Raw genomic sequence first — 16,181 nt, 5'->3', positions numbered from 1 at the left:
TAGAATAGGTCACAGAACTCAAGAAAGCAGTTTGTTTGGTTACCAGTTCATTATAAGGGATGTAACTCAGGGAGAGCCAAATGGAAGAGAGACAGAGAGCAAAGCATGGGGGGAGGGGTGCAGGGCTTCCATGTCCTCTCCAGGCATGCCACCCTCCCAGGACCCACCTGGACGCTTTCTCACCCTGGGTGTTTAGGGTTTTCCGGAGGTTCCGTTACATAGGCGTGGTTGATTAAATCACTGGCCTTTGGTTATTGAACTCAATCACTAACCCCTCTCCTCTCCCTGTAAGTCATGGGGTGGGGATGAAAGGTACAGCCTTCTAAACACTTGCTTGGTTCTTCTGGCAACCAGTCCACCTCCAGAACCTATCTGGGACCCAGGCAAGAGTTACTTCATTAGCATAAACTCAGCTGTCATTGAAAATGGTCCACTATGAAAAACAAAGGATGTTCGGCTCACTCAGAAAATGACAAGATTTTTTAGGAATTCTGTACCAAGTACTGGGGACAAAAACATATATACATATATATATATATATATATATATGTATATATATATATATACACACATGTATATATATGTGTATATATATATATGTATTTTTCCTGTTATATCACAATATTGCACCTCCACCCTGAGTGAAGAGGGTAAATCTAATCTTGTTTCCATGAATGCCACGAGCATGTTTGAGATTTAGCATTGGCCGAGATTTCCTCTCCAACATGTGAAAAATACACACACGACTGTGATTGAAATGAGTCCAAAGAAAATCTTTTACGACTGTAATGACATCCAGAGCCGTGTAATTTGAAAGATAAGAATTGTTTTTCATGTAGTCATATGGATTGTGTCTGTAAATGTAGTCTTCTTAAATTATATGTACTACTTTAGCTTCTGAAACTACCATGGCATCTTTCTGGCAGGGCATACTGGTGTCCAGAGACAGGGCTGGCCCAACTGACTTTCCCAGACCCTTGCAACAGACTGGGTAGCTACTTATAACCTGGAGAGCTATGCAGAGGAGTTTTGTTTGTGGCAACAACATGCAAATCTTTGAGTCTTAATCATATCCCCCGTGTTTCCTCTGGATTTGAGAGTCAAATCAACTCCCAAGTCCCACTAACACTCATTCAAACCTGCCTTTTTGGGGCCTTGTGGAATGTCTGGTTCCTCATCTTGGCTCCACTTCTTGGGATGTGAGCACATCTCCAAAGTGCGATATGCAGGGCTTCTAGGACCTGCACGTGGGTTGCTCCAAGGTCAAACAGAAGGTAAAGCTGGACTAAATAAACTCCACTGAGTTGGGATACAACCACTAAGCTTCTTTTGCATGCATTTTGAGAACTTAAGTTACAATTTTCTTTCACTCAGCCAGGATTTTTCTTAGAACCTGGCTTCCCTTTGCTTAAATAAAAGAGACCAATGTTATAACTGTTTGGTAAAAACATGGTGCTTACACAAACAGATCACTAGATATTGTCCAGGTCAGCCACGTACCGGACATTCAAAGGGCATTAGATGCACAAAAGATTAATAGGGGAAACTCCCGTAAGAGAAGATGGGGACAGAGCTCGGAGAGACAGGGAGCCTCAGACCACCGTGCAGAATGACCCCAGGAAACTGGGTGGGAATGTCTGACTGTATTTCTGAGAGAGTTTATCAAGCCCAGTGGGAGTCTTCAGGGCTAAGAACACCCATCAGAGGAATCCTGCACCTTCCAAGATTAGGTCTGCCACAGTGCCCTGCCACGCCAGGTCCTTGGCTAAGGGCAGCAGGGGAAATCAAGGTACAGTGGCTGGCTGCTCAGTTTCATTCCCTGAAGTCCGACACCTGAGGGGTCCTGACTGCCCAAAATAGAGAAGTAGATGGTAGATGCCAGGCAGATAGATAGACGATGGATGGATGGATGGATGGATGGATGGATGGACAGATGGTTGGATGGATAGACAGATGATAGATAGATAGATAGACAGGCAGACAGACAAGCAGGATTAGAAAGGATATATACATGTGTGTTTATATAATGTTACACATTTACATATGTATTTATAAATATATTTACATATACTCTATAATATCTATATGTAATATTTAGAGTGGCTTTCTCTAGGAAGGACTGGGTTTGTGGGGATTTTCCTCTGAACTTTTATATTTTCTAAAATTTCTGCACATCAGCATGCATATTCTTTTTTTTTTAAGTTTATTTATTTATTTTGAGACAGAGAGAGGGAAAGTGCACATGCACAAGTGGGGGAGGGGCAGAGAGAAAGAGAGACAGAACCCCAAGTAGGCTCTGCACCATCAGTGCAGAGCCTGATGTGAGGCTCGAACTAACAAACCTCGAGATCATGACCTGAGCTGAGATCAAGAGTCAGATGCTTAACTGACTGCACTACCCAGGTGCCCCAGCAGCATGCATATTCTTAAGCAAATCTGGTTTGAAATTTGAGCAAGACTCTCCCTCTCTCTTTTTAAGGCAATTCCTTTCCTAATTGCAGAGATGTACAGGGCTCGTGGTGAGTATGTTTGTCCTCGCTTAAGCCAATTTGCACCAAGCTTTTTGCTTCTTCTCTTTCACCTTCCCCATCTTCTTCTCTTCTAGCAGATGATACACTAGAAGCATCTCTTTGGGAGAGGAAGCAAGCCTATTTATAATCTTCTGCCCACACTCCAATATCTAAGCAAGCTTGTAGGTTACTGGCCACTAATTACATTAAAAGGCAGGAACTAATCCAGACCCTGAAAACGTGTGCCCTAAGCTCTCTAAAGAAATAGAGTGGATCAAGAGAGGACAGGCCACAGATTAGGACTTCATGAAATTCAAAATGAAGTTGTGCCCTGAGAGATTTACAATGAAAATCTGCTAGTCCATAATACAAGTTAATTTCATTGGAAGGTCATTTTGCTTATAGAAGCTGTACTGGATTGAATAGTGCCCCCCCAAAATTCATGTTCCACCCAGAATCCCAAGATGGGATCTTATCTGGAAATAGTTCTTTGCAGATACAATTAGTAAAGATGAGCTACACTGGGCTAAGAGAGGCCCTAAGTCCAGTGACTAGTCTCTTTGTAAGAAGACAATGTGAAGGCGTGGAGGAGAAGGGAAGGCCATAGGTAGACAATGGCAGAGACTGGAATGGAGTGTCCACAAGTCAAGGAACACCGAGGCTTGCCAACAACCCACCAGAAACCAAGAAGAAGCAAAGACATATCCTCTCCTAGAGCCTTGACAAGGAGTGTGGCCCTGCCAACACCTTGACGGCAGACTTCTGGCCTCCAGCGCACTTAATCTTATTCAACAGAATAAGTTTCTGTTGATGGAAGCCATCCAAGCTTGTGGTATTTTGGGGCAGCCACTCTAGGAAACTCTTACTCGGGGGGATGTATCAAAGCTGTACTGGGAAGGGAAGGTGCCTGTGAACCTGTAAGCAGAGGGGACACTGCACACCCTCCTCGTGTCCCTTGTCCCCATTCAACAAAGTGCATTAGTGCTATATCTAGCACCCTATGTGAGGATTAGTGATGACAGAGCTACTTTGAGGACTGTCCTCTCTGCCAACTCACATTCCAAAGCCAAAAGCCATTCTGTACTGGATAATATTGTTTTCTTCTTGAAATTCTCTTTATTAAAGGTATTATTGTTCCCAGGGCTAGAGGATGTCGAGGCTGAAATTTCTATTTAAAGGTAAGTGCTCACAGCTGTGAGGGCCATGCAGGAACAGGAAACCACACAACCCATTGTCATTTCCGTAACATCAGGGCAGTATAAAAGAGTCAAAAAAAAAAAAAAAGGTCCAAAAGGATCTTTAAGGGAAGATTAAATGGAACAAAATTGGAGGCTGTAAAATGGCAGAGTGCATGAGAATTCCTTATACACAGAAGTACCATCATATTTTAAGACCCATTATTAGGAAAACCCCAAAACAACAAATGACTTTCAGCTTTCAACTCACAAATTTCCAGAAAAAACAGAGAACTACTTGTGGGTTTTTTCCGTTTATTATCTTTTGAATTGATTTTTTTCTGTTTAACTCTCCTTCTTCATAACTTAGTATACAAAGACTAAATGTGAAAAGTCACCACTCCTGCAATATCTTGTAGCAAAACCCTTTTATCTTAAAGAAGGTAATATACAGTCTGTGGTTCAGAAAGGAAATTCAAGTCCAGAGATTCTGTAGGGAAAAAGGAGGGCCAGACAAGAGCATTTTCCCAGTGAACAGCTATATTTGGCACCCAAGGATCCAAACCAGGTTAAGGAAGAATGGAATGGTTTTCCAAGAGAAGTAGGCAGGGAGCAAGATCTGAGGTATCATTGTAGGAAGGAATCTCTCCATGCTTGGCCCAATGAGGTGCACCCTGTGTGTGGTTTTTTTTTGCCAGGAGAGGGGACCTGGAAGGGGGGATGGGCAGCATCCAGAGAACAGTATTTAAGTACTGGTCACAGCATAAGCAAGTTGTGTGGTGTTCTGTGGAATGCCCATAGTTATAGCAGTAATCAGCTAAATATGTAAAACTTGAAAGAATGGAATAATTAAACTCTTCTTAGATAAAGAACACCAATTCATCATTCAGAGATGTAGTACAATGGTACATTTTATACACTGCCAGGAAAGGACATGATATGGGCATAAGGACCCACCCTCCCCCAGGTGTCACTGGCTCCTGCCCCAACTCCTACCTCTTATCTCAAGAAATAGACTTAAGTATAAAAGTAGAAGAAATTACTTGTTAACAACTGGACTCCAGAGAAGAATAGTGTCTACACCATTTTGAAAGAGAGAGCATGTATGCAAACAGGGGAGGGGCAGAGAAAGAGGGAGAGAGAGAGAATCCCAAGCAGGCTCTGTGCTGCCATTGCAGAGCCCGACTCAGGGCCGAAACTCACGAACCGTGAAATCATGACCTGAGCCAAAAACTGAGTCGGATGCTTAACCGACTGAGCCACCCAGGTGCCCCACAGGCCACACATTTTTAAACAATTCTGCTGCAAAAGTTTTCAGATATATCAACCGAAATTTAAAACCTGTTTGTCGGGGTGCCTGGGTGGCGTGGTCGGTTAAGCATCCGACTTCAGCTCAGGTCATGAGCTCACGGTCGGTGAGTTTGAGCCCCGCGTCAGGCTCTGGGCTGACAGCTCAAAGCCTGGAGCCTGTTTCAGCTTCTGTGTCTCCCTCTCTCTCTGCCCCTCCCCTGTTCATGCTCTGTCTCTCTCTCTCTCAAAAATAAATAAACGTTAAAAAAAAAAAAATTAAAAAAAACCTGTTTGTCGATCCCATTTTTTTTTCTTTCTCCTTCCAACTTTATTGAGATATAATTGACATATACCATCAAGTAAATCTGGATAAGATGTTTTATCTCCACACAGAAATGGACAACGAAATGTATTAACAGTTTACATGGTGACCCTAGGGTGCCCATGGACAGAGATACTCATTATAGTCCAGCCGCTCGTTCTGTTTCTGCTACAGGAGAATGACCTCACTCAAACAAATGTGAGGCACTCCTTAGAAAAAAAAAATGCAAATAAGATGAAATGGGGCTTTGCTTTAAATATACCTTGATGGTTTATGATTGTGAACCTAACAAGAAGCCAGCCTAGGCTTCTTCATTGCCCATCTCTGTCAGATAACAACAATCTTTTATCATAAAAGTGATGTCACTGGGGTGGGGGGCAAAGCAGACCTGGAAGGGCCGGGACTGGGAAAAGGGCTGGGGAAGGAACGGCAGATTGAAGACCATGGGCAGGGGGTCAGCGTGTACACAAAGCAGCCAGGAGTTCTGGTAAGCCCTGTGGGTGAAGCCAAAGCCAGAATACAAAAGCTGTCGGGGAACCTTGAAGGACACTGAGTGTTTCAGTAAGGACAGACCAAGACCAACTGGGGGGATGGACAGGTCAGAGTGAAGCGGAAGGCACAGGCTTGGGCAAGTCTTGCAATTTGCAGAGTGGGGGATCATTCCAGAAGTCAGGCAAGAACAGAGTGTGAGCTGGGGAAATGAATGGGATATAGCCTGAGGGACTGCCCACTCCTGTGATTCTGCACACAGAATATAATCACTGACCCTGTTTCCTTGAGTTATAGCTTCTGCTCCTGCTCTGATATATATATATATATATATATATATATATATTTTTTTTTTTTTTTTTTTTTTTTTTTTTTTTCTAGTATAGGTAGGTGCTATGGTTTATCAGGACTCTTCAGGGCCTGATAGTCTCAAAGGCCTTCGTTTTCTGCAGAGATCTTACTTTACCTGTTCTGTGTGTCTCATTAACTGTGTGGCAGCTGCCTCTTTTCAGAAGCTCAGTCTAACTTCTGGGCTGTCAAGTACATGAATTAGTGATCCCTAGATCACTGTAATTTCAAATAAGTGTTGACGTGAGTAGAGACCTAACAGGCAAATTGGAAGCGTGTATCACATGGGGGCTCAAGTCCTTTGGAGGATTCAGTGAGACGCCATGTACGGAAAGTGTAGCAGGTGAGGCCTGACTGAGAAATAGAAACCACACAGTAGGTTAAACAGAGATTTTAATATCAACATGTTAACGCTAATAAAGGAATAGCTGTAAGATATAAGGGGATGCTCCCTGGCATGCTAGGACTGAGGGATGGCTCCCCTAAAGAAGGACAGACTCGGAAGGGGTTCAGTTCTCACCGGGGAAGGTGTGGATGGGCCACTGGGCAGCAGAGAAGCTGGCTGGTTTCGCCAGAGGAGGTGGTATGGAGCTGCTGGGCAAACAACAAGTCACCATCAGGAGGGCAGGCAGGGAGCAGGCATCAGCAGTGGGTGGCGCACGGCATGCAGTGCAAGCTGGGCTCAGGCCGGGGCACAGGGAGGTCAGAGGAGCAGGCTGTGTGGACAGGGGTCCAGGAGAGGGTTTACAGACAGAGGGCTGCTCACACGAACCCGTGACCACAGCCATGCCGCAAGAGGGCCAAGCCAGATTGTCTTCAGCCAGCGGTGTAAGATGACAGAGGAACCGCTTCCATGCCCTTTGGCCCCCACAGGACCCACAGGAAGTCCTCCCAGTCACATGACTGGACTCTTGCCCCTCCCACCGGAAGTTGCTGGAAGCTCCTACCTCCCGCAGGGTCCCTTCAGCGCCCTCTACTGAGAAACCTGTGACATGGTGCTCTCTTGAAAGGAGAAAGAAATTTTGCTGAAGGAATTCCATTGTTTGTAACAGAGCCCGTATAGAAAGGTGCCCTCGGAGCGGGGAGGGAATAAACTGGTAACTGACACAGAGGTTGAGCGAAGAGACTGGCACAGAGTGGGTGTTCAGTGATTGAAAGCTGTGTTAGACAATTATCCAGTGTCACCGAATACATTTAAATTATTTGGAATACATTTAAAAGTTAGATATTAGCCCTGTTGATATTCATGGCTGTGTAACTCATTGCTATGTGTTATTTAAGTAGACATGAAGTTAAGAATCTGTGTCAAGTATTTCTCATTTCTAATTTGTTTCTTTTCTTTAATTTTCTTTTTGCCTAGGTCTTATACAATATATTAATTGCCTTCACAAAGATGCATAAATTTGAAGACATTGAGCCCGTCGACATTTTGGCTGGATGTGCCCGATTCGTTATTGTGGGGGTTGGGGGCGTCTTTTTTGGCGTCATTTTTGGGTTCATTTCTGCGTTTATCACACGTTTCACTCAGAATATCTCTGCAATCGAACCACTCATCGTCTTCATGTTCAGCTACCTGTCTTACTTAGCCGCCGAGACACTCTACCTCTCTGGCATCCTGGCGTGAGTATAAACCAAGGACCAACTCTCACAGCAATAAAAGAGAATTTAGGACCACATTGTGTGCACTTGCATCTGAAAAGGCAGGGCTTTGGGCACCAATCCTTAAAGGTATTGCTGGATTCAGGCTTTTTTAGCTTTTGTACAATCGGATTCAGGTCCTTTGCCAAACAAATATGTTCTCTGAGCATTTGTACTTGCTCTTTTCCTGAATTACCTTAGCATAGCAGAGCATGGCAATTATAAGGTCAATTTCAAAGGCTCAGAAGAGCTGATCCAGGGAAGAACTAGAAGTTCAAGGTTAAAGTCTTATTTCAATAGTTCTTTTTTTTTTTTCTTGAAAAATTCATTATTTTAAAGGGTAGAGGGAAGCATGCCATGAAGGACTGTCATTCCTGAGCTCTGCCTTCTGCTATTTCCCTTAAATCACACCACAGCTCCAGGACTTATCAGTGTGGAATGAAACTAGGTAGATGGGATAAGACCAGAAGTCCAGATTTCTTTTTCCTAATGAAAATATTTGTAAATGTTTATCCTTCCATAGATCTCGGAATGAGGCTTCTTAACTTGGCTCACCATATCTGGTCATGTTGTTTTCTCTATGGCATTATCCTCATACCCAGCTACTCAGGCAGAAATATTTAATTTTATTGTATAGAAATATCTATTTTAATTAAATATAATAGTGTAAAATCTAGATTCACTATTGTCCCACCTACTACTTAGACAAGGCAAAGTTGTATCTCCTCTCCCGCCCCCAACTGCCACCCACCCCGGACTTCTTAGTGGCTCTAGAACAAAAACATTTTAAATGAAAAATTTCTCATTAAATTCTTGTAAGAAACGTTGCTCAGGTGGAGGAAACGAAAGCCTCGCTGGATCATTTCTTATACCAGAAACAGTTCTGCTTCGGGTTGGTGCATGGTTGATGCTGTGTTCTTGTGAGGAAGTCGTGCCACGCCCTTCACTTCACCTTCCCCAACACCCTCCACTGGTGCAAGCCCCTTGGGGAGGGAGAAGAGTAAGAAAGAAAACCCCATTGGGAAAATGCACCCAGAAAGGGGAATGGAGAAGATGCTTTCTCTGGGTAAAAACGGGAAGAGTGTATCTGTGGCATTACCAATAGGGAGTTATTCGTGGAGGGGCAAAATCTTGTGGCTCCTCCTAAGACTCTGCTCCTTCTGCAGGATCACGGCCTGCGCGGTAACAATGAAGAAGTATGTAGAGGAAAACGTGTCTCAGACGTCCTACACGACCATCAAGTATTTCATGAAGATGCTGAGCAGCGTCAGCGAGACCCTGATCTTCATCTTCATGGGCGTATCCACCGTTGGAAAGAACCACGAATGGAACTGGGCCTTCATCTGTTTCACCCTGGTCTTCTGCCAGATCTGGAGAGCCATTAGTAAGAGGCAGTAGGGCCCCCAAGGGGCTCCTGCCTGCTGCTTTTTGTTTATTTCTCTTCTTCCTTTATGCAGTGTAATGGCCTAAGGAGTGAGGTGAAGCGAACTGGTTTTACTGGTTAAGGGAGTATAGGCACCTTGTAGGGACCTGGAATGGTGTCTGTTTGCTCCCTCAATCAGTTTAGAGCAATTAGTGGCTGATAAGGTTGTGCACTGCAGCAAGGCTGGAGCAAGGAGTTTGTTTTTCTTGCTTATTTGAGGAGAGAACTTTCGCATCTACACGTTTAAATATAACCCAAAGAATTTCTCCCTTGCTCTTCACTGCTTTGTCAATTTTCCCCTCTTGCACCTTCAATCAGATATAGATTATAAACTGTGAGCATTTACACTTTTATTACAGGAAAAGTGAGATCTCACTAAGTATATTTTATGGAAGGCAGGTACTGTTAGGAAACATTCCTCTAAATAATACACGTGGTTTTGGTTGAAGGTTGTGTTTGATGTAGAAAAACGCAAGGATCAGAAAGTAAATCTTTATTTTTAAAAGTGCTTACTTTAACTAATGAAGGCAACTCTATCATGTAACTGGCATCACCCCTATGAAATATGCCTAATTTTAAAAAATGAGATATCTTTTTTTTAAGTTTATTTATTTATTTTGAGAGAGAAAGAAAGCATGAGTGGGGAGAGGCAGAGAAAAAGGGGGAGGGAGAGAATCCCAAGCAGTCTCTGTGCTGTCAGTGTGGAGCGTGATGTGGGGCTCGAACTCACCACCCGTGAGATAATGACCTGAGCCAAAATGAGATGCTTAACCAACTGAGCCACCCAGGTACCCCCCAAAATGAGATATCTTGACCAAAGGCTACTTATTTACCTTGAACATTCATGTTTCTGGGGCTAGCAAGAACATTAAGTACGGGACCACATTATATGTGCTGCCTTTTGATTAGAAGCAGTTTGATTTTAAAATGATTTTGACCAGGATTTGAAGCATTTTCTTAATTGACTTTGACTAACATTTTCAAACCAATTATAATGAAAGATAAATTATGGGAAATGACTGAGAACTTACCTTGGACATATCAATTTTAAATTAATCCCAAGTGGGTTTTAGAATCTAGGAAAGAATAACAAGAATGCAGAAATATTAAAATAGTCATAAAACTTACTCTGAATATATATGCCTGTTAGGGTGCCAGGGGAGAAAGAATTAAGAAAACTATGTTATGTAATTAGGTAAACTTATAATTTCAAATCAAATCATGGCACTGTTACTAACTAGCTATTTGACCTTGGATGGACTTAACTGCTCCAAATCTTCCTCCTCAGCCACAAAATGGTAGGCATGAACAAATTTCTTGAGTTCCCTTCAGTTCTAATACTCTAATACTCTCTAATGTCAAGAGAAGTAACACCACCAAGCTTCAGCCCAGCCTACAGGAATATAAACCATCTGAGAGAATGTTAATATTATGGATACCTCAATATTGTTGGCCTTTGGTGACAATCCAACCCAATTCCTTCATGTTCTAGCTGGTGGAAGAGTCATCGAGAGAATGGCTGACTTGGCCATGACATAGTGAGGGACAAAGCCAGCTGTCAGAACCTAGTTTCCCCTCCCAGCATCCCAGCCTGACTCCTTGTGGCTAATAGTAGTTCACACTCAGGAAGGCTTATAACATTGTAAGTCCCTGTTTTCTATGGTTTATAGATAGTAAATTTATCTAAATCTTCCATCTATCTTCTGAGAGGAATACTACCATTACCTCCATTGAGCAGATAAAGAGACTCAGCACATCAAAAGATAAGAACCTTAGCCAAGGTCACATGACTAGTAAGTCTGTGGAGGAGCCCGGACAAACAAAACACAGTGAAAGATGTTAAATTCTACTGTCTCTCACACTGTCCATGTGCTTGGTATCACAGGTTGCTTGCTGTGGGGCACCTGGGTGGCTCAGTCACTTAAGCGTCTGACTCTTGATTTCGGCTCTGGTCATGATCTCAGGGTTCGTGAGATTGAGCCCCTGTTGGGCTCCATGCTGACAGCAAGGAGGCTGCTTGGGATTCTCTCTCTCTCCCCTTCGCCCCTGCCCCAGCCCTTCCCCTGCTCATTCTCTCTCTCAAATAATAAATGAATTTTTTAAAAAAATTCAAAAAGTTTTGCTTGCTGTGAGGCATGTGTGATTAGAAGTCATGGGAGGATACCGAGAGCTTTGTTCCACAGTAAAACCTCCTCTTTAGCCAGAGCTTTAGTGAAGGGACCTTTCCCACCAGGAAGCACTGTGTTGGTGGTAAGCTAGGACATGTGGCCACAAGGGGATGGAAAGTCAGTGTGGTAGAAAACACCTCTGTGTTTTAAACAAGCTCTGCCATCCTCCACCTTCCACTTAATGACAGTAAGAACCCCCCTTTAAGCCCTTGCCAACTTTCTTGTTTGCACTGAACCTCAGGAAGAACCAAACCAACCACAAAAGTTTTGCTTACCCCGGAAGAGACCACAATCACTAAGAGAGTCCTCTTATGTTTAAAATTATACACCTCCTTTGGTTACTCATTGAGAACACGAGATGATAAAAATGTTTCTGTCCCCAAAGCAATACCCTTGCTTTACCTAGTTTTGAAAGGCAGAGCAAAAGCTATGAGTATAGATTAGAAAATATATCATATTTCTTATATGAGAAAGTATCAAGATTTTATTTCGTTAAACACACACACACACACACACACACACACACACACACACACACAAGGTAGGAAAGTAACAATCTGAAGCACTATTGTTCACAACTACTCAAAAAGTGAAAACTTTTGTAAGATATTCTGTTTGGGATGGACAGTCATGGGTATGATGGAATTAGGTTGCCTTGTTTTGTGGGCGCACGCGCAAAACTTGGGTTCCCTAGTACTGAATATCTACGTATTCATAACCTTCTGCTCTAATATATATTTCTCCCTTTCTAGGCGTATTTGCTCTCTTCTATGTCAGTAACCAGTTTCGGACTTTCCCCTTCTCCATCAAGGACCAGTGCATAATTTTCTACAGTGGTGTCCGAGGAGCTGGAAGTTTTTCACTTGCATTTTTGCTGCCTCTGTCTCTTTTTCCTAGGAAGAAAATGTTTGTCACTGCTACTCTTGTAGTTATATATTTTACTGTATTTATTCAGGTTGGTAGACTTCTTTCATATTTGAAATAAGTAGGTTCTTTCAGGATTATGCATTAAATTAGTATAGTAATAGTATAGTGTCCCAAAAAAGGGACACTCTAATTTTTCACCATGTGCTCAATTACTCCAGCTAAATTCTTAAATATTTCTAGATCATGTTTGTTCATCTTTTAACCTCTAAAATATGTTTCTTTTTAATCAATAAAACATATTAATCAAAATATTCCTGGGTAACGGGCAAATGGTAGTCATTCTACTGTGTTTTGCTGAAAACAAGATTCCAATTAGTACTAGATAGTACAAGTTTTTGTTTTAGGTGGAGATATCTCTGGAGTAAACTAGCGAGAAGTTATTTTAAGGGATGGCACTAAATTCCTGTTTTAAAGCAATGTCCATTTTCATTGCTTTTTTTCATTGCTTCATTGAAAAAAATTAAATCAGAACTAATTAAATAAGAATTAAAGTAAACAGTAGAGCATTTGTCTAGTAGCAGGTAGTACAAAACAAAGATATGAACATTAGAAGCTCTAATAGTTTTGCTAATAGATTTGCTCTCTTTAACGAGAATCTTCACTACAATAATATTGTTTATTTTGCCATTTGTGATCTAGGGAATTACAATTGGGCCACTGGTCAGGTACCTGGATGTTAAAAAGACCAATAAAAAAGAATCCATCAACGAAGAGCTTCATATTCGCGTAAGTTTTCTATCATAATTAGCAACTTAATAGGATATTTTCCTTTGCCACTGGTAGGAGTAATCTAGACCTTTGGTGCAGTGTTGTGTCCATGTCACTGAACATAGCCTCTTTCCTTGCTTGTGCTAGTTTCTGATTGCTGCTGTAGGAAATTACCATAAATTTAGTGGCTTAAAAAAACCCCACAAAGTTATTATAGTTCTGGAGATCACAAGTTCAAAATGGTCTCAGTAGGCTAAAATCAAGATGTTGCAGGGCTGCATGTCTTTCTGGAGGTCCTAGGCAAGAATCTGTTTTCTTGCATCTTCCAGCTTCTAGAGGCTTCTAGCATTCCTTGGTTCATGGACTCCTTCCATCTTCAAAGCTAGCAATGGCCGGTCAGGTCTTTTCTCATGCTGCATCACTCTGATACTGACTTTTCTGCCTTCCATGCCCACATTAAAGACCTTTATGATTATATTAGGCCCATGTGGATAATTTAGGATATTCTTTCTGTCTTAAGGTTAGCAACCCTTAATCCACCTACTATCTTAATTTTTCTTTGCATATAAACTAACATATTCACAGGTTCTGGGGATTAGAACATGGACATCTTTGGGAACCATTATTCTGCCTATCACACCTGCTGCCCCTCAAAGATTCACATCTATTCCACATGCAAAATACATGAACTCTATCCTGACATCCCCAAAGTCTCAACCCATTATAGTGTCAATTCAAAGGCCACAATCTCATCTAAATTTTATCAGTTCAAAAGCCCCAAATCTCAGCATCCCGGTCATCTAAATGAGGGAAGAGGAGTGAACCTCTGGGTATAATCCATCTGGAAGCACAGCTCCTCTTTAATGCCAAACCTGTGGAACTCGAGAAACAAGTTGTCTGCTCCCAAAATACACTGGTTGAGCACTCACAGGGTAATGGTTATAGATATTCCTTTTCAAAAAAAAGGGGAAATTAAAGGGAAAAAGGATTCATATCCAAATTTCTAAGTCCACTTGGTTTCAAGGGCTAGGAACAACCTCTGTTCCACCAGATTAGAAGTCCAATCTGGGTTCTACTCTTTGGGTTCTCAGCTTCCACCCTATAACCTATAGCCTATGTTTTTAGCTCATTCCTTTGATCAGCTTGTTTCTTGCCTGCAGAATGTTGGGGTCCAACCATCCCCTTTCATTTTGTCTTTTCTCTGTCCCTTTTTGTCCAAGTTAGCAGTGTTTCTGTCCGGGTTCAACAGGGAAGCAAAACCAGTAGGAGATAGATATGGATATGGATATAGATATAGATATAGATATAGATATACATATACATATACATATACATATACATATACACATACATGTAGATGTAGATAGATTATATAGATATAGATATCAATATACATACACATATAGATATAGATATAGATATAGATATAGATATAGATATAGATGTTAAGAGCTTTGTTGTAAGGAATTGGCTCACTAAGCAAGTCCAGAATCTGTAGGACAAGCCTTCAAGGAGGGTAGACCAGAACTCTCAGGCATGAGCCACAACTGCTATGAAGTTGTGACTGTTCTTTATCGGAGAAGCTTCAGCTCTACTCTTCAGGCCTTATAACTGAGCAAATTAGACCCACCCAGATCATCTAGGATAGTTTTCCTCATTTTTAGATAACTGATTATGGACTTTAATCATATCTACTAAATATTGTTACACCAACATCTAGATTACTGTTAATAATACTTGGGGACAAGCCTTGCCAAAGTGACACCTCAAAAAACTATCATGGTGACTAATATTATGAATTGTCCTATGTACTTCTGAAATAATTGTTCCAATGGAATATGGGATCCTCTGCTCTTTCGGAATTTTTAATTACGAAAGGGTAAAGGCTTCTACTACTTCTGCAGGAACAGCCTAGTGGCAGTTTTCAGTGAAAACATTCAACCCTGACAAAGATGAAAATGAAGTTGGGCATGGCTTCTACCTGTTGGTTTAAGTTCAACACACTGTTGGAGGGATGCCATTTTGTATGGCTCCAGGGAATAAAAATGAGAGCGAATACATGGAAGACAGAAGGAAAGAGACTTCAGCTCAGTTAATGAAGAGCATTCTGGAAATAGCTATGGCGTACCCAAAGGTGAAATGGATGTGTACAAACAATGACTGGGAACGCTTGGCATAGCTGCTGAAAGGAGATTCAGGCTTTTAGGGGATTATTGACCCAGATAATCTTTAGGTTTCTTTTATCCCTGAAAGTTCATGGTTCTAATGCTGGAGAAACTGATGAAGCCTTTCAAAATCAGCCCTGAATTTTATGGCCAAAGTCATCCAAATCTAAACCCAAAATTTTCAAGACCATTTGAAAATACTCGACAGAAGGGATAGGGAGTGAGTTTGTTCTAAAATAAGAAATGATTTAACTTGATTGAGGATTTTTGTTTCTGTCTTTATCCCCTCTGTTCGTTATTTTTAGAAATTAAATAGTATACCTAAGACAATAGAACATAGATATTCCCTCTTTTCTTATTTTTTCTCAAATAAAGTTACAATTATTGGTTGAGAATACATCAATTAAGTATTTCAGAATTAATTTAGTATTTTAATGTACTTTGCAAAACAAATTTTAGAAGTCAGCATAAATTTCATTGATTGCAAATTTAAATTATAAAGACTAATTCATAAGTTTTGAAGAGATTATCGTTTTTTTATGAAATTCCTATAAGCAATTTGGGTAAAGCAAATTTAGTACAATTGGCTTGCATGGTGAAATATAAATACTGAGACAAAATAACCAGGTAAAAATGAGGCAGATAGATAAATTTTGTTGTTATATATTATTATTATTATTTTTATTATTATAAGATATCTGTAGAATTATATTTTCAGAAACTATAAGTTGGATACTGACAATGCGGTGAAATTAAAAGGAACAATTAGTTATGACATTCATGTGATTTCAGTAATGAGACATTTTCTAAATCATTCTAGAAAAATATTATTCAAAGCAAATAGCAGGTATCCTGTTTTCATTGAAAGTTAGGCACATTATTAAGGAGCTTATCGACGGGATCTGTGAATCCTGAAACTCAGTTGAATTATGATGGAAGGCACTATAAGTTTCAGTTACATGAATGGGGTGATAGAAAAGAGGCTACACTCCAGGAAATTAAAGCCTCCTTTGTTTTC

The 16,181-nt window shown here is 41.2% G+C and overlaps 1 protein-coding gene across 1 annotated transcript in view; it reads left to right on the top strand.

Annotated features, from left to right (window-relative positions):
* The window catches only part of SLC9A4 (solute carrier family 9 member A4), a 66,312-nt gene that overhangs the window by 26,046 nt on the left and 24,085 nt on the right, over positions 1–16,181 (top strand). The window contains exons 3-6 of the mRNA XM_019428507.2: positions 7,495–7,754; positions 8,939–9,156; positions 12,116–12,318; positions 12,930–13,016. Of these exons, the coding sequence (XP_019284052.2) occupies positions 7,495–7,754; positions 8,939–9,156; positions 12,116–12,318; positions 12,930–13,016 (768 nt within the window). The remainder of the gene's footprint in view (positions 1–7,494; positions 7,755–8,938; positions 9,157–12,115; positions 12,319–12,929; positions 13,017–16,181) is intronic.

Source organism: Panthera pardus, unplaced genomic scaffold (assembly GCF_024362965.1).
Source record: "Panthera pardus isolate Hobbes unplaced genomic scaffold, ASM2436296v1 HiC_scaffold_25, whole genome shotgun sequence".
Taxonomy (NCBI): Eukaryota; Metazoa; Chordata; class Mammalia; order Carnivora; family Felidae; genus Panthera; species Panthera pardus.
Note: the sequence above shows the minus strand (reverse complement) of the source record. Positions and strands in the feature narration are given on the sequence as shown.